This window comes from Mixophyes fleayi, chromosome 12, assembly GCF_038048845.1.
Source record: "Mixophyes fleayi isolate aMixFle1 chromosome 12, aMixFle1.hap1, whole genome shotgun sequence".
Taxonomy (NCBI): Eukaryota; Metazoa; Chordata; class Amphibia; order Anura; family Limnodynastidae; genus Mixophyes; species Mixophyes fleayi.
In genome coordinates, this window is record NC_134413.1 from 67,289,734 (window position 1) to 67,312,884 (window position 23,151).

The 23,151-nt window shown below is 42.3% G+C and overlaps 1 protein-coding gene across 5 annotated transcripts in view; it reads left to right on the forward strand.

The window, feature by feature from the left end:
* Positions 1–629: 629 nt before the first annotated feature.
* LOC142109304 (histone-lysine N-methyltransferase SETDB1-like) overlaps positions 630–23,151 on the forward strand; it is a 95,775-nt gene continuing 73,253 nt past the window's right edge. For 3 of the 5 annotated variants that reach the window (XR_012680329.1, XM_075193434.1, XM_075193437.1), the window contains exons 1-3: positions 4,957–5,033; positions 14,797–15,010; positions 21,699–21,971. Coding sequence is in view for 4 of the 5 variants with exons in the window: in XM_075193434.1 (XP_075049535.1) it covers positions 14,799–15,010; positions 21,699–21,971 (485 nt within the window). In the remaining variant the exon portion in view is untranslated. Of the gene's footprint in view, positions 843–4,956; positions 5,034–13,958; positions 15,011–21,698; positions 21,972–23,151 lie in introns of those variants that run through there. The other 2 variants (XM_075193436.1, XM_075193435.1) reach the window with 2 other exon arrangements.

Sequence of the window (23,151 nt, forward strand, 5' to 3'; positions counted from 1 at the left end):
AATTTTCTAAATGTACCCATTTTTTTTTTTTCCATATAGGACCCCCAACAATCCATTATCCAGACAAGCACAACTAAATAACCAGCAGCCACAGGTGGTGAAAGTGACAAGAACAGGTAAGATAATCCCGATTTTTGGTGACTGTTCTGCCCAATTTAAGGGGCAGGTGAAGACTGTGTATTCTTTATATACACACTGCATTCTTTATATACTACACCAGTGGAGATCATCCCCCCCCCCCCCTAGCAGGGGCTTGCTGCCGGCGGCTACACATTATGTGCAGGTCCATTCAGCAGTGACAGGCAGGGCCAGCGTGCTGCCCGGCCGCTCTGATTGTGTTTTAAACACAATCAGAGCATCCGGGCAGCACACTGTCCCTGCCTGTCACTGCTGAACGGACCTGCACATAGTATGCAGCCGCCGGCAGCCTCAGATGGCAAAAAAGGGGGTGGGGCCTAAATCCCCCCCCCCATACATCGCCCCGGGTAGCAGTATTCTCTAGATCCGCCACTGTACTACACTATGGTGCTAGCTGTCCTTCGTGGGCTGACCACTCCCCCTCTAGTGACTGGCCACGCCTCTTTGATGGTTGGCCACACCCCCTCTGGTTTTCCATTAGCTTGGGAGTCCCCTGGTGGGCCCTTCATGCCCCAGTCTGACACTGTGCCAGGACACCCCTACTCATCAGTGGACTTGGTACATTCCTAAGGCTACAGTGTCAGCAGTTCCCTCCTGAGGTGATTATTAAGGAGAGTATTCTGCTGTTGTCCTTACTGACAGGATTCTCCCCTCCTGACTGTACTTCAGCTATCCTGGAGGGATTAGTACAGTGTTGAATTCTGGTATGACTGTCTACTGGTATAAACTGTATTTATATCTCTGTATATTTATATATCAAATAGCATAACACACATATTTTATAACGTGACAGATATAATGCATACTTGCCTGCATTGCAAATGACTCTCATATAGTGGTTAAAAAACAACAAGATAAAATTAACTAAGGAGCAGTTTGTCATTTTCATGTAGGGTTGCCCCCCCTTCACAAATTGGTATGTTCCTTTGGAGCCAATTCAGGAGAAGTAATAATGTGAAATCTAGTTTATGTTGGAGATTAGTTCATTTTGATCTGATTCGCTTGAAAGATTTGTTCAATTAGTTCATTTAGTTCAGTTTGTTTATTGGATCTGGAACACTGCTGAGAGAATTGATTGGAAACATGGAAACATAGATCTAGGGGTATATGTACTAAACTGCGGGTTTGAAAAAGTGGAGATGTTGCCTATAGCAACCAATCACATTCTAGCTGTCATTTTGCAGATTGTACTAAATAAATGATAACTACAATCTGACTGGTTGCTATAGGCAACATCTCCACTTTTTTAAACCCGCAGTTTAGTAAATATACCCCTTAGTAAGGGTGTGCACCGGGCACTTTTGGGGTTTTGGGTTTTGGGTTCTGATTAGCTTGAGGTTTTGGGTTCTGATTTGTTTTGCCAAAACACCCCACGAAAGGTTTTGGTTCTGATTTTGGGTTTTGGGTTCTGATTTTTTTTTTTTAAAAAGCATAAAAAGTGCTAAAATCCATATTTCGTTTTTTTTTTCACTCCTACACTATTATTAACCTCAATAACATTCATTTCCACTAATTTCCAGTCTATTGTGAACACCTCACACCTCACACCAATATTGTTTTTAGTCCAAAAGGTTGCGCTGAGGTATCTGGATGTCTAAGCAAAGCGACACAAGTGGGCGGCACAAACACGTGGCCCATCTAGGAGTGGCACTGCAGTGGCAGACAGGATGGCAGTTTGAAAAGCTAGGCCCCAAAGAGCACATAATGCCAAAAAAAGAGGTGCAAGATGGAATTGTCCTTGGGCCCTCCCACCCACCCGTATGTTGGGGAAATAGGACATGCGCACTTTAACAAACCAATCATTTCAGTGACAGGGTCTGCAAAACTGTGGCTGAAATGATTGGTTCGTTTGGACCCCCCCGTTGCAACAATAAGCCACATTGTTAGGAGCCTTGTATGCTACAGAACGCTTTTAACATCCTTAACATGTTAACATAACAAGATTATTTAGAGAAAGTATTTAGGATTATTTAAAGAACAGATAAAACTATTTAATTTACCTGTTTTTAACCCTCAAAATCTTGACATACTTAAAGAAGCACTCAATAATGTGCACAACTACTGACATATAAACAGAAAACATTCCTTTTTATGGCAAGTAATAAACAAGTATTTTCCGTAGCTATCTAGGTAATGATTGTTCCTTTTAATTACATACATTTGTGATTTAAGTATAGTGAGGGAACATAGTACTAATCATGCAACACGGACAAGGACCACTGCACCACAGTCTCGGAAAAATAAGACTTTCGGAAACTCAACTTATAGTGATGTTTCTCTTTTCGGTTAATACAGTAGCAAGAGCATTGACTAACAAAAAGCAAAAAGCTACAGCTTTTAATAATTGCCAATTTCGAAAGGCTGAGTGGAGTGCTGACAAGTCTGAGCAGACCTCCAGCCAATAGTCTCAGTACAAGAAAGTGACTAGATTAATGATCTCATTATAATTCATTAAAGAGTAGTGAGAGGATGGATGCCTGCTTTAATTAGTTTTATTACTGCAGGAAAATGTTATATTATATGATATTGCAAGTTAACACAAATGTAGATAGAGGAAATGCAATTGGTGTTGATTGTATATAACAGAGACTGAGCCCTGGAAGATATGCTGTATAAACACTGAAACAGCTGCAGCTGAAAAGCTCGTCTTAAACACTAGTTACTCCGTATGACCATAAGTCCAAAATGCACAAATGCCAGATTTCCAAGAGTCTATATGTCCGGATAAGGGTTGAAATATACCAAGATCATAAAAGCTGAATAAACAGTAGCCCAAATACAAAGACACGCTGTATAGAGTCCAATAGCCAAAACCGCTGTGTGTGGTCAGAGTGAAAAGTGACTTCATACACAGAAGCGGTGGCTGCCAAACAACGGTACCCGAAAACAGCAGGATTGACTGACCTATTTCCGGAGTGTATTTCCAGAGTAACCCTGGTCCGGTGTTCAGGTCTCCACATGCTGCGGTACAGTTGTCCTGGGTCCCTGTGGTGTAATGAGGAGTAACTCCCGGCCGGCCGCCCCTCCTCTCTATGCAGATGTGTATCTGCGTCTCCCGATGTTGCCATGGGCAATGAGCATGCGCAGAGGCGCAAATTCGTGTGCTACTTGTATACACTGACCTGTTGGAAGCGGGGAATAATATTAATCCGGATCTCGCGAGATCTGACGGCGGGATGATGATGCTTTCCCTCGTTCTGAGTTTTGCGTCTGGCGGGAATCCCCGAACAGTGCTCAGATCGGCACTGTTTGGGGGTGTTCGGATTAGGGAAATCCGAGCCCGCTCATCCCTACCCCTTAGTCACTAGGGAGTAATAGACTAGGGCCTAGTCTATTACACATACAGTAGGCATGTCTACTACTACCTCATTGGTTGGGTTCTAGTCCTGTTCAAATGATCAGATAAGTTTAATATGTCTGATCATTTTGTAATAGTTTTAAAAGGGCAATCACTTATACAATAAACTAGTAGTGACATGTCGAGGTCTGCAAAGTTAATTATATTTTCATTATTATTTTTTATTTCCATAATAAGCAAATGAGAGCCCCAAATTCACAGTATTATAAAGTGTCACTTTTTTTTTCTTTTTCTTTTAAAATTACAGTAATTAGAAAAAAAAACTTTTCCACGTTATCTCTCTTGAAGGTTCGATACATCTCCCCTTGCATATGGTTATTTATTTACTTAAGTGGTGGGGCATAGTTCATGATCCGTGCATTATCGTGGCCCCGCCCCCTGCTGTGATAGGTTAGAACAGGTGTTGTCAGTTTGGGAGGGTCGGGGGGGCAAATGACACGTTTCGCCGAGCCCAATTTTATTATCTCAAAGTAGATCATACCATACTGTGCATGATAAAAGCTAAGGAAATGAGGCAGCATTGTTTCATATACAGGCACGTTTCACACATGTACTTCATTCTATTGCAGTTGGGTCTTTTATTGCTCAAGTGATGTCCGAATTTTGTGGCTACAGGGTGGTCTAGCTTGTAATATGTTCTAATGCCCTGCTTGATTACAGTCTTTATACTTCTAATGCCCTGGCTACAGTTTGCTTGAGTTCTAAATGATGGGCTACAGATTGGTGTAGATTTAATGCTGTGGTTGGCTACACAGGTTTATTTAACTCAGATAACTTCAAACTTAATTTACATACTACTAAAAAAAGTATTGTTGTTCTACTCTATTTTTAAGGTGCTTTTGAGACTGGCAGATATCCATCCATCAGATACTTATTGGTCAATCAATAATATAGAAATATCTCCAGTACAAGAATGGAGAGATTCCAGGAGGCAGATAGCAAATATGCCTAAAGAATTAATGTTGGCAATGTGACAACATTAAGCCACTGCCGGATTAATAGGCATTAGGTGCTGGTTTCTAGTGAACTCATATGCTGCATTCTCTCTGGCGCTCATTCATAAATGAGCGCAAGAGAGAATACAGGAATGGAGAGTCAGGTAGCCATTATGCCTGCACTGAGGCACTGTACTTCTCTGTAATCTTTATTGATATCCTGGGATGTGCAAGCTTCCTGGCTCCTTAAAATATCCTGCGAGTTTCAGTGACTGGTCCCCCACTCTAATAGAAATATTAAAAGCAGAGATCTTAATATAGGTTTGTCATCATATACATAGGACAGTCTGCCGGAACTAGGGGGGCTCTTAATAGGCTGCTACCTAACTCAAGCATTGAGACTAACCATGATGGTCACCATTTGGAGGAGTTGGGGTTAACTGGTAAATTATTCTCCCTTTGTTTAATATAGATGCAGACTCGTGTGACTGCTTTTACTATTTAGGGTTAGATGGTCATACTCTAGCGGATCATACGCATATAAGGGAAATCCGAAAGATCCACCCACACGTCTCCCAGGCTGACCTTTCGGATCCGTTGAGGTTTGGTGGTAACCACCTACATGGTCGGATGTGGTTATCTTCTGTCTGAATTTACTGTCCGTCCTGACCAATAGCTTTTTCTCCTCATCAGATGTTCCTCGGGATTGGTGGTGTTTTGGGGCTCAGGAATGCTCTGTTTGCCTGATCCACTGAAACTTAATGGTAATTTATGCCCCTACCCATTAGTACTTCCCATTTATATTTAATGGGAAATACACAACACCACATACAAAGCATCATAGTTTTCAAACACATAATTTAATGTACATTTAGGAACTCCTCCCAACACTAGAGTTTAATGTTAAAAATCCCTTTTAAGCATTTATCAATGATATCTACTGGTTATGGGTAGACCTGGCAGCTACACACCTGCAGCCTATCAATTTGTTCGAAACTAGAGATTTTGTTGGTGCAATGAGTCCTATTTATGAGGTACTTTTTCCTACTGAATTAATGGGGTACATTCCAATGACTATTCAGACACAAAATGGCTGACTCCACTGTGTCTAGTGACAGGACCACTAACCCCAAAATGTAAACTTTCAGAAGCAAACCATGGAGGTAAAATATATTCTACATTACATTGCGGCTCTCTTAAAAAGTAATGTATCTCCTCCTCACTCATTACAGGCAGCTGAAGCTGCTCCTGCATATTTAGTACATTGTCCTTATGGGGGTTGACCGTCCCCGTCTAAGGGCTAGATTTACTATCAGGCGTGATGCATGGCGGCTTCAAACCGCCATGCATCGCGGCGGTTTTCCGGCGTGTTTGCATTGCAAACAGCCGGATTTACTAATGGGCGCATTTCAGCTTCAATTTGAAGCCGCCGGCGATGTAACGGCGGGATGTAATGCTCAAAGCCGCCGGCGGCTTTGAATAGAACATGGCGCTTTTGCTTTAAATGACGGCGCTTTTGTGTAAAGGCGGTTTTTTTGAAAATTACACCTGTCTCCTGGCCTGTTACTATTGGCTATTTTCAAACTCAGGAGATTTGACATCACAAGCCCTATATAAACCACTGGCCTGACACTTTTTTCTCTGATAGGGTTTAGAGGAGTTTTGTGAGAGGAGTTTGGAGGATAGTGGTTTGCTGAGAGTTGGTGTTTGGTGGATTGGTGGAGCGATATCTGATTGAAGTGTGAGTAGTCCTGTGGTTTTTTCCTGTTTTGTACATTTATTTTCTCATTTATTTTCTGTCTTGTATTTTTTGTATTTGACTTGTCCTCTGTCTGTGTTACTTGTGTGTGACTGTGTGGAGAGTGTGTCTGTAGGTAGTGTAGTTTGTTCTTTGTGTTTGTAAGTCCTTCAGTGTTTTGTGTTTTTCTGTCTTCTGGGTAAAAATGTCCAGAGATAGGAGGGGAGCAGAGGCTGAGGAGAGGGAGATGGAGGTTGAGGGGTCAGAGGAGGGAGAGGGAGAGGTTGAGGAGACAGGACAGAGCAGGAAGACCAAGACAGGGAGGAATGTGCGCTTCTCACATGATGAGAATTGTGTGTTGGTGCACAATATCATTCCCTGCTACGAGGTGATCTTGGGGAACCTGGCAGCCCGGACTCCGCTAAGGCGGCGCCACCAATTGTGGGGGAGAGTGTGCGACGCTGTTAACGCGGTGGGCCCACTAAAGAGGACAGTGGCGCACTGCCGCAAGAGATTTTCGGACATTAAGAGGAGGTTGAAGGAAAAAATGGCCCAGGAAAGGAGGTCCACAAGGCGCACGGGTGGTGGCCCCCCACTTCGTATGGAGTACACCACGTACGAGGAGGAGCTGCGCCAGATAATGCCGGCAGAGATTGTAGAGGGCATAAATGTCCAGGACACCGACTCGCCCTCTTTTGGCCAAGTAGTTGGTGAGTTATTTGTTTTTTTTACCCTAACAGTATTTTAACTGCTTTTCTCTTTTTAAAACTGCTTTTCTCTTTTTAAAACTGCTTTTCTCTTTTTAAAACTGCTTTTCTCTTTTTAAAACTGCTTTTCTCTTTTTAAAACTGCTTTTCTCTTTGCAAACGTTTTTTTTTTTATTTTTTGTTTTCTTTTTCAAAGTGTATATTTGCCTCTAATAGTTTGTAAAGGTTTTTTTTTCTCATAGAAAAAAAAAAAAATTGTAAACACATTTGTGCAATAAACAGTATATTTTGATTATTTTTTTTTTCTGGAAATACATTGTATGCTTTTTCTAATATATCCAGAATCGCCAGGACCGCAGTTCAGTCCCAGTGCCAGACCTACACCTCCACCTTCAGCGAGAGATTCGGGCACAGACGAGCAAGCAGGTGCGTGATTTCTGTTTAGGAGAGAAATAATGGAGTTACTTGATTTTCTGTGCAAATGTTGCTGTCAATGTTGTTTTTTTTTTTCTTTTTATTGTTTGCAATGAGAAGTTAGGGCTACATTTTACTCAACTGATATGTTGCCTATAGAAACCCATCAGAATATACCTTTACTTTATTTATTGCATTCAACAAAATGACAGCTAAAATCTGATTGGTTGCTATAGGCAACATCTCCACTTTTGATAGCATGCACTTTAGTCAAAATAACCCAGCATGTACTACACAGTCCTAATGATAATGGGTATTAAAAGGATAATAAGTGCATCCGTAAGCAGGTAGCATAGGACTAGAAATCAGGAATGCAAACATTGTGAAAGAATCTGTAGTTGCTAAAGATTATTCTTTCCTATCCAGTGTTCAGAATGCAATATACAAACATATTATATACTATATACTTACCGTCATTTTTCATACACAGGGCCCTCTTCATACCAGCCACCTCAGGCGGAGTCCCTGGAAATGTCCCCTGAGCCAGAGGATCTAACAACCATCACCCTGGTAACAGTGGATGCCCCTGTGTCTGGCCTCCAGGAAGTTTCACCTGGCCCTGCTGAACCATCACACCAGCAACCTGCACCTGCACCTATGGACCCAGCCAGAGAAATGGCGCTGTCTATTGGCGCATTCCAGCAGCAACAGACATTATTCATGGACAGGCAAACTGGGCACATGTCACAAATTGCGGCCCAGTTGAGGCGAATACACCGCTCCACGAGCCAAATCCCTGCTGCAATAAACCGGCTGGCGAGCGCTTTGGAGCAGACAAATGTGCAGCTGGCCCAAATGTCTGGGTCTGTGGACGCCATGCATTCCTCCATTCGCGAGGGGAATGCCAACGTTATCCGGCTGGCAGGCCAACTCCAGCAGGAACTGATTGCCCGCTTGCCGGCCCCTTTTTCATCGGCCTCCACCAGTGCCGCTAGCACGCCTACCACATCTCTACAGAGTACTCCTCCAAGGAGAGGTGCTCGCACCAGGGGTGGGCGAGGGAGGGGAGAGAGTGGCACCAAGCATAGCGATATGCCTGCAAAAAGACATCGCTAGCACAATGTTTGTTATTTATTAATGTTTTGTCAAGTTTCTATAACGATTATACGTTTTTATTTATTGTGTTCTGCAATAAATGCAGTTAAATTTCTATTGTGTCAGTCTTTCTTTTCTGCACATTAAACAAGAGTATTCTGATTTTTTAACAACTATGCACTAATTTCATGTAAACATTGACCTCTGACTGTCACATTCCAGGGATGTTCATATTTACCACATGAGGAGTACACACTATCCTGTTTTTAAAGGTTCCAATGTACAAAAAATTTACAATAAAATACTAAAATTGCACTCACATAAAACACATTTTTGAGCAAAAAATGTTTTTCATACTATGTACTTACACGTAAAGTAGTTTGTAATTAGACGGTCTCTAATCTCCCTTCCGCCCTCTGTGCTCTGCACATCACCAGATGTGACACGTACCCCTTCTTCTTCACTGTCTACTGCAATAATCGGTGGGGTAAGTTGATGTAAAGCCAGGTTATGCAGCAGACAGCAAGCCAGGACAATCTCAGATACCTTTTCAGGTGCATACATAAGCACCCCACCAGATTTATCAAGGCACCTGAACCTGGTTTTCAAGAGTCCAAACGTACGTTCTATGATACCTCTAGTGGTTATGTGTGCCTCATTGTATTGGTGCTGTGCAGGAGTCTGAGGATGCAGCAGAGGAGTCATGAGCCAGGAGCGACACCCATATCCTGAATCTCCTGCAATAAAAGTAAAATGTTAGCTCCCATTTACTTTGAGCATGTTGTACAGCAGTTAGCATATGTGAGTCCATTTGAGCAAGGATAAGGGATATATAAAACATGCAAAGTACATACCCAAAAGCCATCCCTCCGGCATTTCACCACTTTCAAATTTGGCATAAAGGGTAGACTGTCTCAGGATAAAGGCATCATGACATGACCCAGGATAGCCTGCAACAACACTCAATATACGCTGGTTAGCATCGCAGACAACCTGCACATTCAGGGAGTGGTAATGATGGCGATTAACAAAAACCTCTGCCCTGTGGTGAGGTGGTCTCAGGGCAATATGAGTGCAATCTATTGCACCCATTACATTAGGGATACCTGCGACCCTATAGAAAGCTCCCTTGAGCTCATGCCACTGTGACTCCTGGCTGGGGAAGCTGATATAGCTAGGGCACACTCTTTTAAGGGCACCTAAAACCTGTCCAAAATGCCTTGAAAATGTCGGCTGCGTTATGCCAATCACTCTGGAGGACACAGATTGAAAGGAACCTGTTGCCAAAAAGTGAACTGCACACAGTAGTTTGTGTAGTCCTGACACTGCATTAGAGCGGCTGGTTGTAGGCTCCAAATCATCCTTCACTTGCTCATACAGTGCCATGAGGTTAGTACGATTGAGGCGAAACATTTGTACTACCTCCACATCAGCCAAAGACTCCAGATTCAAACGCACTGAAAATGCACGTGGAGTGCGGGGTCTTTGCAGGCTCCGCAGAACAGATGCCAACTGCTGTTCATCCTCCTCCTCCTGGCGCCTTTCTGCCTCCATCAGGTAAAAAGCTGCAAACATACACTGGCAAGAATGCACCACATTACCTGCAAAAGCCATTCTCCAACAAACCCACACCTGCCAAATAATGAGGGGCCCTTTTTGTAAGCATCATGATTAACTGCTGGGCAATAGACGGTGATTGTCTGTGATTGCTTCAGGCAGAAAAAACATTTTTCACATGTGGATTGCATTAGCATTAAAATAAGGGTTAACTATGTAATGCAACAATTCCCATCCTAGTTTCTTTGAGGCAACAGTATTCTAGTGGTTTTTTGGAAAGTACAAAACAACTAGAAAAGGAAAGGTGAAATGAGATTTTACTATGCAATCATACTGGGTGAAAAAATAATGGAAAAAAAAAAAACAGTAGCCTGAAATTTCATGACACTTTGCCCATTTTCTATACACAGTCCTAATGGAGCAATCATTGGACATGAAATAGGCCTTTCTCTTATGGTCTGATTGGCAAAATACCTGAAACAGCACACTGTTTGAACCATCACGCCGCTCACAAGCAGCGCTTTCATTTTGGTCTTTTGAATGGCGGTTTTCCGGCGGCTTTATAAACCCCCTAATAGTAAATCCGGCTGTTTGTATGTTGAACATTGTTGAAACCGTCATGGCGATGTATACAGAGGCGGGTTTGGAAACATCATTTTTGCCCGTTTGGACGGCGGGTTTAGCCTTAGTAAATCCGGCGATGGCTAAACCGCCGCCAAATCCGCCGAAAGTCGGCGGATTTACAAACACGCCTGATAGTAAATCTAGCCCTAAGTGTGAGAATTTGCCAATACACACTGTACAATTCTGAAAAGCAAGTCTGCTAATCAGTCACTAGCTTCTTGTTTAGCGAGTGAAGGTATGGTGGACATATCTATTACACACATATATGTGGACCTATATATGTACATAATATATATATATATATATATATATATATATACATATATATATATATATATATATATATATATATATATATATATATATATATATATATTATATATTATATATATATTTTTATTTTTTATTTTTAATTTTATTTTAATTTTATTTTCACTTTAATTTGACCCTTTACATTTAGCATCTGGGATCCATTTACCCTTTTCTGACATGGAGTTCAAAATAAACCCTTCTGGTTATTTTTAGAGTGCCTACTGTTGTTTTTATTACTACATTGCATATTCTGGTATTTTACTTCCCCTTACTTCCATCTTGTTACTGTGATTCATAGCACCGTGGGTCAATATTATGTTTTTATTTACTCCTGTACTTGGGCTGGTAACTCTGGAGCTCTTACTATGGATCCGGGTTGCTGTGGATGGATCCTCCCTGGCCTGTCACACATACCAGAGCTGCAGGTAGCAGGCAGAGCGTTCGTACTGGAAAAGCTTGGGTCCAAACCGCAGAGGCAGCCGCAGAACAGATAAGATTTTAGGGTTTAATCTGTAGATCACAGGAAAACAGCAATATTGAAGATGTTTCCAAGCAGGTCTTTGAAGCAAGATGGTTTATTTGCTCTCACTGATAAGAGGTATCAGTGATCAAGTCAGATGTTGAACTCAGAAGAACACTTACATGCTCACACAACTCATCTTTTATACAGTTCAGAAATAGTCTATTTTTAAAATCAGGATGTAACCCTGCTTAGCAATACATAAATTTACATGCATTGCAAAGCTAACTATATTAACATTTATCTGTGAAATTCTAGAACACTGTGATGTCCTACACCTGGTTTTCAGATGCAGAGAATCCAGAAGCCAGTCTTAATTAAAAGTTCCTGCCTTCAATGTTGGACCTTCCCACATCAAAAGATCTAATTAACATGTGGCCTTTCATCAGATCGTTCGGAATACATATTCACACAGAACAACAAAAACCAAAAACAAGCTAGTTTCCCACATCACAATACACAAGAGGCGTTGTAAACAAAGGCTCATTGTATCATTGTATATATATACATCATAAATAGCATATCCTACAGCAAGGTTAAACAAGAGACAAATTTCTTCCCCTGGTCTCAGAAATATCGATTTTCTATATCACAATATACACAATATCAAAAATACTGCAATTACATAAATAAGTGCCCTGCGCTATTTGCTTTAACTAAATTTTTACCAAAGGTTATTTAATAGTGATCCAATCATCATTCTTTTTCCTTTTAGAACAGGCACTATATGAGCACTAAAACTAGCAGTGTGTCACGGGCACTAGGAGTCTTTACCCAGGTATCACCAGATGATGGACTTACCAGAGCAGTATAGGTGGTAATATGATACTCTGGTAGCGGGGTGATCACGGAACAGGAGACAGCAGATGGTAAGAGAATGCTCGTGGAAAGTCTATGACTAGCAGCACTGGTAATATATAGATAATTGATACGAGGAACTGGATGGACAAGGAAACGTGAGGGTAGTCAGTGGTCTGCGGTAGCAAGTTGTACCACTGCTATAGTGAGGAGGAATGTCCAGAAATAACGAGGAGGTGATGAGAGTCAGCGGTCTGCGTATAGCAAGTGGTACCGCTGTTTAGGTGAGGGAATGGAATCCAGGTGAAGGTATCCGGGAAGTCAGTGGTCTGCGTTAGCAAGTTGTACCACTGCTATGTGAAAGGATACTGGAAACAGGTGACTCAGGAAACAGGGAACAGTGGTCTGCCTCTAGCAAGTTGTACCACTGAGTATATATATGTGAGGAAGAGCACGGGGAGATAAATGCAATGCAGAGTATACACGGGCACACTGAACTTGATCCCACGATGATATGCACAAATAGTAATAACTGAACAGCACTGCACAATAATACAAAGTCACAAGAACTATCCAGGCAAAAGGTAACACAGTCAAATGATGGCAATAGTCTCAGCGGATAGGAAACTCCAGAGGAGAACAACTCAGTCCAGCAAGATATGCAATACACCAGCACAGTCAATGAGAAGTATGCATACCGTGGTTCAGGAGAGCAGGCTGTCAGACAGAAGTGCAGGGATACCTGAACGGCTGGAGGCCGGCAGGATACGAAGTCCCAGGAGGGTAGAAGCGGTAATCAAGTAGGTGCAGCGCACAGGTAGGTAGACCAGCAGGGATGGAAACAATACTCAGGAAGCAGTAGTATATCGAACTGGACACCTGGAGAACGCTGAAGAGTAGAGATGGTCTAGACGAGATGGAAGCAGCGGAGCGTTGATCCAATGCAGACAGGCGAGTTGACACAAGCGGAGACACTGTAGAAGCACGGAGAGCGGATCAGCTGGCTGCAGACACGAGGAGTACTGGAGGGTTGCGATGAGCAGGGTACTGCAGATACACGGAGGCAGCAGATAGGAATCAGCTGGAGCAGTCACGATGAAACACGGGAGAGTTGAGGTGAGCAGGATACTGTAGAACACAGAGGCAGCGGATAGGAATCAGCTGGTGCAGTCACGATGAAACATGGGAGAGTTGAGGTGAGCAGGATACTGTAGATACACGGAGGCAGCGGATAGGAATCAGCTGGTGCAGTCACGATGAAACACAGGAGAGTTGAAGTGGACTGGAAACTGTAGTAGCACAGAGGCAGCGGATAGGAATCAGCTGGTGCAGTCACGATGAAACACAGGAGAGTTGAAGTGGACTGGAAACTGTAGTAGCACAGAGGCAGCGGATAGGAATCAGCTGGTGCAGTCACGATGAAACACAGGAGAGTTGAAGTGGTCTGGAAACCACAAACGAACAACAGGAATCAGCAGGAGCTGAACACACGAGGAAACACAGGAACACCTTCAGAGGCTCATGGGGAATGAGACTCCAAGATCAGGCGACGAGGTATTGACCTCAGGTGCTTTAAATAGGGAGTGTTGCCTGATCAGCCAATTAACTAAAAGGAACATGTACTGAAGGTTTGAATAGGCTGCACATGCGCAGACCCTCAGGATGGTGGACAGCCACGGTTCCTAAACACACGAGAAGTAGCACTCACAGTCCGGTGAGTGACACAGTGTTTGTTAGACCACTGACCACCAGTCTGCACGTAGAGTGACAGAACTTGGAGCCCTTTCTCGCATGATAGGGCTGTTCTTTAGGCGGTTCCTTCTTTTCGACCTAAGGTGGTTTCATCTAGGTTTCACCTGAATCAGGAGATCAATGTTCTGGTTTTCCTGGTGCAGGATGGATCTTCGGGCTTCCAATCCGAGGAATCCTTGGATGCTGTTTGTACCCTTTGCATATGTGAAACGAACTTCGATATTCGCAAGACTCTGTCTGTAAGTTAAACAAATAATTAACTGTTTAAGTGCCAACTCCTAGCTCCACCCATACAACCTCATGGTAGAGGTGTCCCCTAGATGGATTTATAGAAAAGGATTTATCCTTAGTATAAAAATCCTCCTTTCTTCGCCATTGGTAGCTGATTGTTAGCTTTGAACATACAGCATCATTGATAGCTTTTGGACAGTTTTTTTTTACTTTATCTGTGCGTATAATCCCTAAGCCCAGGGTCCTTTACTATACTTTCTAGTGAAAGGGACCGACTGTTGCACTTATTCAGCTAGAAAACCTGTGTGTTTTTAAGAGCTGAACCCTTGCCATTTTGTCATATGAATGTGAAATGGAAAACCCCCTCCACTGTGCTACAAAAATTTTACTGAAGAAGTTTTATGTGGCTAGGACTAGGCTGATTAGAGGATTAATAGGGTATACTGCATTATTTTCTCCACCCCTGGTCTAGTATCATTGTCCCAAAATCAGTGATGTATTTCAGGAGCCATGGCCCTAACAACATGAAGACCACATTCTTTCACCTACTTCTATCGTAGTTATTGCTGTGGGTATTGCCTGTGTAACTTACTCGTGGTTGTCTTGTTTTCTTGTAGCCATGGAAGAGCCGGAGAAGATGGAACTGGAGAATATGGTGGTGGAGAAGTTGGGTATTTCCATGCAAGAACTGCCCAAGTTTATAGACAGGGAGGTGGAGAAGAATGAGTTTGTGATACAACAGAAAGCTCAGCTATTGGAACTGGAGCATTTGGTGAAGCAGAAAGAGGAAGAGGTGGCCCACGTGGGCAATTTGTGTGGCAACACTGCAAGGTAAACTCTTGGTGCCTTGATTCTAATTTGCTGTTTATACGGTACTCTGCAGCATAGAACTGTCAAGCAGAATTTCAAGTAAATCCTGGTGTTCCAGGATAAACATTTGCTATTAGACAACTCAGCCCACTGAATCTTTCATTGTTCATTTGCATAGATGGGTGGTGCTATTATTTAGAAAGTGTGGTTCCCAGTTGTTCTACCTCCAGAGTTCTGTTAATGTGCACAGAAGTCTACATGTCAATGTCTTGTTATTAGAATAAATTGTCCTGCATCATAAAGCAATGCCAATGTAACTTTTGTCTTCCCGCTATCAATGTCTTGTCACTTTTCTCTGTGCTGCAATACAATAGGTAGCTGTCTTATTATCTGATAGTGCTGTATATAGCTCAGAGAGCCTGTAACAATTCTGCTGAGGCTCATACTTATGGGTGGTGGTAAGTTACCATGAGTATACATGGAGGTACTGACAACACAGTCCTCATAGTGATCAATGTGTCACTGAATTGAGGCACATCTGCGATACGTTCTTCTCTCGGTAAATACAGTGCAATGCAAAATATAACAACTGTCCTTTTACATTTAATTGACTAGAGCAACAGATGTTACCAGCTGAGGTCTATCTGCTTAGAGATACAGTGGACATTTACATGTATTTAAAATATTAACAGGACAGAGGGCAGAAAAACATATTTTCATTATAATCTCCCTTATCCATGTTTTAAATATTATGTTTACACATAGTGCAAGAATTACATTTGCTTCAAAGGTTTTATGTTGTATGTCTGTAATTGTAATGTTTTATGTACAGATGGTGCATCATGAACAATTGCATTACGGTGCTTTACTGAATGATGAGGAGGTTGGGACAACGAAGAGATTACCCTTTGTGTAAACAGCATCTTAATAGTATTTAGCTTGCAGTTTAAACTGGAGCATAAATACTATATCCACACATAGGAGGATATTCCTGGGCGCTGATTTATATCAAACAAAAATGTAAACTTTATAATAATATGCAGCCACCATTATATTCACGGGGAGAAGGATTTATGCAGCGTCGCATAAAGACTGTTGTGTGATCAATCTTATTGGAGAAATTAATAAACTAAAAAATAGAAGCACAAAAGATATTTTCTCTTCGGCAATTATATACCACCAATACAATAATCTATTAAAACATTTTATTAAAATACAATAGTAGATAAGCATAAATCAAATTATGCATAACTCAAAAGGTAATGGAGGAACAAGCAGTAATAAAATTCAGAGTTTAAATATGCAAAAAGAGAAAAGCAGGTATTAGATATGACAGTCTCTGATTGTAGAACTTGTTGGTGCACATAAGATAAAATAATCTATTACCCCTGTAATTGGTGATAGATAAAGAGACTTCTTTGACTTTGTCAGCAACCAATAAAGATTGGCTCTTACTCTGTGCCATATAGCAACTTATATCTCATGATACAAATCAATAAAATTCTGTTAGGGCGCTCCACTAAGGTATGCAGCTGTATATGAGGATAGAATATCCACCAATATTCAAATATAAATATGTATACAAAAGGTTCATACATACACTTGCGCTCCCTTCTTAGCACAACAGGAAAAACCACAATTCTAATGTGTTCTTCAACGGGTGTAGCTAGATGTAGCACAGAAACCCTAGAAAGGACTCTATGGTCTAATAAACAGAAAAAACATAACATAATATGTCAATGAAAAGTCCCACTCAAAGTGACTTCCACCACTATACAGGATTTTATCTTCAATCTTCCATCATGGATACCAGAAAAGTAGTATAATGGGATGGTATGAAACAACGAATTTTTCTTCACTACCGTTTCCTCCGTTCAGTCGTCAAATCCCACAGTTACCCAACGCGTTTCTCCCCAAACCGAGGGTCTTTATCAAGGCTCCTAAAGTTCATCAATAAAAGTACTTCCTTATATAGTGCCGCAATCGCCTCTCGGCGTGTCCAGCACATCCTCCACACGTCCGGTATTCGGACATCACATGTCCAATCTCAAAAAGAGGCTTGGTCCATACAAAGCTTTATTATAACATAGACACAATAAAAAGCAGAGGAGATCCCGTGGCAGCGTGAGATAGTGATGGGAAATCTAGTTCATTTTGAAGATTAGTTCATTCTGATCTAGTTCACACAAAAGATTAGTTCAAAAGATTAGTTAATTTCACTCATTTGACTCAGTAGTTCATTTCACTCATTTCACTCAGTAGTTCATTTCACTCATTTCACTCAGTAGTTCATTTCACTCAGTAGTTCATTTGACTCAGTAGTTCATTTCACTCATTTGACTCAGTAGTTCATTTGACTCAGTAGTTCATTTCACTCATTTGACTCAGTAGTTCATTTCACTCATTTGACTCAGTAGTTCATTTCACTCATTTGACTCAGTAGTTCATTTCACTCATTTGACTCAGTAGTTCATTTCACTCAGTAGTTCATTTCACTCATTTCACTCAGTAGTTCATTTCACTCATTTCACTCAGTAGTTCATTTCACTCATTTCACTCAGTAGTTCATTTAGTTCATTTAGCTCAGTTAGTTCAGTTCGATCACTGGCTCTGGAACACTGCTGAGAGAAGTGATTGGAGACATAGATCTAGTCTATTACACATACTGTAGGCATATATACTACATCTCATTAGATGAGTTATAGTCCTGTTAAAATGATCAGATAAGTTTAATATGTCAGATCATTTTTTTAATATTTTAAAAAGGGCAATCACTTATACAAAAACTAGTAGTGACATGTTGAGCTCTGCAAAGTTAATTACATTTTCATTATTATTTTTTATTTCCATAATATGCAAATGAAAAAGACCCAAATTCAGAGTATTATAAAGTGTCACTTTTTTGCTTTTAAAATTGAGATCAGTGCAATCAGGACATAGGGGAGATGTATCAAACCTTAGGGGGGAATTTTTACAGCTGTAAAAAGACCCCAAATAGGCATCACGTCACTGGGGGTGAGGCCAAAATGGCGCAATTCATGAAGCCCCACCCCTACGCCAATACCCCGCTCCAGGAACTCCCAGACGTAACCAACATAATGTTGGAAATTATGACTAATCAGCTTCTGTCATTTATCTAGCAGAGTCTATAAAATTACAGAAACTGATTGGTTGCTATGGGCAACGCTTCCACTTTATCTCTCTTGAAGGTTTAATACATCTCCCCTGTATATATGGTGCAGTAAACAGAACTACAGTATATAACATGCAGCACTCAGCAGTGCAGTGTGTCTTGAGCTGACAGGGAAGGGAATGTATCCTGTGACTCATGAGCTAAATGAACTAAATGATTGAAAAGATTCGAAAGAGTGGAAAGATTCGAAAGAGTGGAATGACTTGTATGAGTCACTGAGTGAAATGAACTAGATGAACTAATGAACTCCAGCCAGGAGAATGACTCATGACTCAGTCAGTGATCAGCTCCAGAGTCTCACACAATGTCTGAGCACAGCAGTGCCACCTTTGGTAGTTTAGAGGTACTGACTCATGAGTATTAAATGAGAGAGCTGAATAGAAACAAAAGAGCCAGTGTGAATGAGACAGTGTAACGGACTTACCCCGCCGCTCCGGAAGCCGCACTTCCGCATCCCAGACCACGTGACCGCACCCGGAGGCGGTCACATGACCTCAACCTAGAGGCGGGGATTTTGAATCCCTGTCAGGATAAAAACCTCACTCTGACACTCGCTGAGTGTCAGAGCAACAATTACCTGTTCCTGGCTCCTGTGCTTCGTGGATTGCTGTGTCTTCCAGTCTCCTGTGTCTTCCTGTGTGCTGATCTCTGCCTGTTTGACTCCTCTGGCTCTCCTATCCCTGTGTACCGACCCGGCTTGCTGACCATTCCTCTGTTCTTGTGACCCGTGTACAGAACCTGGCTTGTTGACTCCGAGTTGCCTCCTGATTCTGCCTGACTCCATTCCTGTGTACCGAACCGGCTTGTCTGACTCCGCAACCTCCGCTCCACTCCGCTGTACTACATCTTGGGGCGAACCTGAGGACCGCGACCTGCGGCTCCTGGCAGCGAAGCCCACCCCGCCTTGCGGCGGTTATTGGTGAACACCGGGGAGATCGTTAGACTCCGCACCTAAGGTAAGCCAGCGCTAATCAAGATCAGTAGTAGAAGTATCCAGAATCTGTTACAGACAGTGAGTGAGGCTGCTGGAGCTGCTCTGCTTTATCTCTAACTCCTCCCACTTGTTTTAGTTCCTGGTGAACTAATCTTTGTCAGAGCTGTGAACTAAAGGATTTAGTTCACTTTGAAGATTAGTTCATTTGAACTAATCATTCGTGAACTACCCATCACTAGCACAGACAGGAAATATGGAAACTTCTTAAAGTCCATCTATGTGGCTATGGGTGCCCCCCTCCTTGATGGTGTCCACATGTATTTCCAAGTCCATGGAACAATGGTTAAATCATCTTTTGAAAGGACTGCGGTTTGACCGTTCTAAGTCAGAATTGCTCCTGTTGACAGAGCATCTCAGAGAAGCATCCGAATACCTCTGTGATGCAGCTCTTGATGCAGCATCTACCAACTCTAGGATGTCTGCTTTAGCTGTAGTGACCAGATGGGCTCTTTGACTGTGGTCCTGGAAATTTTTTGGAGCCCTTCCATATGGCTGTTCAGTTCTGTTTGGTCCTGAGCTGGACAGAATGATGTGTCAGGCTACTGAGGAAAGAGTCCCTTTATCTCGGTCAACCTTTCTAAGTCCAAGGGACTGAGCTCTCTGTTCTTTTCGGGCATCTTTTTATCAAAGTCCTCTTCTTCCAGGGGTCACTCCCTTCTAGAACATGGAGGACAGCAAAGGGGTAGAAAGACCTGGGTGGCCAGACGACCAGCTACTAAGCCCTCTGACAAGCAGGCTACATGACGGTCTTTCCTCCCACCTAGTTCAGACTGGGGTGGGAGTCCGTCTTTTATTGTACTGCAATGTGTGGAGAACCTATTCCTCAGAAAAGTGAGTCACAGGTATCATAGAGAGAGGTTTCATCCTGGATCTTCAGGGACATCAACCAAAGAGTTTTTTTTCCACCAGTCTACCAGGGAAAATGTAAACTGGTTGGCACTCAGTAAAGCTATCACCTTTTTTGTTTCTTCACGGATAATAATCCCCGTCCTGGGACAGGAGAAGACGCTGGGTTTTTTTTCAAACATTTTCCTGGTGCAAAAACAATACAGATTGTTTTGGCTCATCGGGCTTTGAGTGGACAGGTTCAAGATGGAGTTGCTTGGTGCAACATCCATGGCATTGGGTCCAACGAATTTCTAGCATCCATCGACATCAAGAATGCGTATCTCTATATTTTGATCTGGGAAGGACACGACAATCTACTGAGAATCACAAAGGTCATGTCAGTGATGGAAGCCCTGTTGTGATCTCAGGGCATTACCGTTGTGCCTTACCTAGACAATCTTCTCCTCAAGGCAGTGTCAGCCCATTTGTTGTAGATTCACCTCAAGAGCACTTGTCAAGTTTTGGAATTGCCTAGGTGGATTTTAAATTTTAAAAAATTCAATCTGGTTCTGAGTTATAGGATCGTGTTTTGGTTCTAATCTTCGACACAGGGAAGCAGAAGGTCTTGCTTCCAGAGGACAAGATCAGGACCCTCCCTTGGGGACAGCTTTTGAACACCTCTAATGAAGCAGTGTACACCAGATAGGATTTAGGAGAAAAAATGATTTTTGTAAATCCATTTATCCTAATCAATCTGGGGGACACTGCTCTCCCAAACATTTATGCTCTGTGTTCAGTTTTGTATGTTGTTTTGACTGTATGTTTGGTTATTATTCTTGTACTATCCTTTCCTTGGGGCTTGGCAAATTGTAAACTGCAGAACACTGGGGTTGGGAGAGGGGGGGGGGGGGCTTCAGTCTTCAAAAGAATTAACTCGTAAGTGCCCAGCTCCTTCACCTTCACCACAACTCCAATATAGCAGTGTCCCCCAGATGGATTAGGACAGGGTTTCCCAAATCCAGTCCTCATCTTATTTCCTTTTGATTCCATACAATCTGTATTACTTCTGTATTTAGATGAGCTCCCCACAGCACTGATTTTCCAGGCTGCTGCAGGGGTGTAGAAGGGAAGAATTCAGATTTTAGTGTAAATTTAAAGTGCCCAAACTCCAGCGTATGAAAGTATAGAAATCCAATTTTTTACTCATTTATATCCTTATCCTGTATGATTAAAATCCAGTTGTAATCTGACAGAGGACAAAACTTTTAAATGACTGAACCTGTTTTATTTATTTCACTTGTGTTGGCATATTGAATAAAGGTCTGGTCGTTAATCTTTTAGACTGAAGTGGGATCATCACGTGAGACTAGAATTAGGCTGCTAGTAGTCAAGTTAAATTTGCTTTCTCTCATGTTGCGCTGGGGAACACAGTGAAAGGTATATATGTACCGCGCTGCGGACTCCTTGTGGCACCTTATAAATACAAGATAATAGTCATCCTGCAAGATGCAGTACGCAGTAAGTCATCAAATCCACAGGGCAAGAGCTTTTTGTGTTTTTACTACTGTTGCTCACCAGCTACATTTGAGTATTGCTTCACAAAGATAGTTACAATGTGTGCTAAGTTTTACGAAAATGCATATAAGAGTTTGCATTGAGCAGATTGTAATTTATGAATCCTGTCTGTCCCTCAGTTACAGCTCAGACAGCAAGCAGGCACAGTCCAAGAAGCAAGTGGCAAAGAAAAGTACATCATTCCGCCCTGGATCTGTGGGTTCTGGCCAGTCATCGCTAACACCCAGCAAGCAACCACCTGGTTTACGTCCTATACTGCCAAACCAGCCGATCCAGACTCTCCAGCCTATTCAAACTATCCAAGGAATCCAGACGATACAGACTATTCGGCAAATACACACCATGCAACCCAATCATACTATCCAAGCCATAGAAGTAGCACAAACTAATAGGTGAGTCTTTGCTGTCTATAATGGGTGGTATGGAGATTACCCAATCTCAAAGTCAAAACATTGATTATTGAATTATATATACTGTATTGCTTCAATTCTAAGACACACCTTTTTCTCCATATAAACATCTCTAAAACCGGGGTGAGTCAAGTTCTTCATAGTGACCGCTCACTAAGTAGAGAGAGGCTGAGGGGCCTATCCCTATGTATTAGGGCCTGGGGGGAGGTGATCTCCCTGGTGTGACTTTCCAGTTAGACAACCCAACAGAAGGCATACAGTGGGCATCAAATTATTTTCCTCCGTCTGCCCTCTCAGCTGCATGGAAATGTTGGTGAGGTTAATGGGGTGCTGGTTTCTGTGGCTTTTCTCTATCCTCTGGCCTGTGTATTTTGCAGCACCACATCCACCTGGATTGTGGAAATGTTTCTGTCCTCTCTTTTTCTATGGGTTATACATCTCGATTCAAAAATGGAGGTGGGACAGTGGGAAAGAGTTTTGCTTGTTCCAGATGTCTCTACAAATAGACTTGCACCAACTGTGTACAGCATGTGAGATGGAGGACCATCTGCTGTGTTCTCCTGTTACTCCCACCTGTGCTGCACGTTCTAGTGAGCAGGAACGATTCCTCCTCTGTCCCTCCCGTGGCACCTCCCCTGATCCTTTTTCCCAGGAACAATCAGGTTACATGATGATTTGGCTTGGGCTCAGGGTCATGCAGGCTCATTGTTCAGGTATCTTCTTTCTTGGAAAGGATTCTGGCACCCGATACTTACAGACCAGCTTTAGCTTTCCGGAGTTCTCCTGTCTCTGGAATGGTCTGATTGTGAATTTCTCCACAGGACAAAAGGGAAGTGGCTGAAGGCTTTTACCCTGAGGTTTCCTTGTGTCCTGCTAGGATTCATACAGAAAACAGGAAGTGAATGATTTAGTGTGTATTGTCAGACAGACACTAGAGATTAAAGACTGATAAGAATTGGAGATTCCGGACAGTTAACTGTTCAACAGGAAAAAGAATCAGACAGCTCTCTTGCCCTTATCCACTCAATTGGAGGACCTGCTTAGCGAGGTGTGGGCTAGACCTGACCGTAGATTTCAGGTGTCTGTCAGATTGCAGTACTTCTATCCTCTCCCTAACGAGAATATTGGAAAATTGGAATACACTCCTAGGGTAGATGCTCCC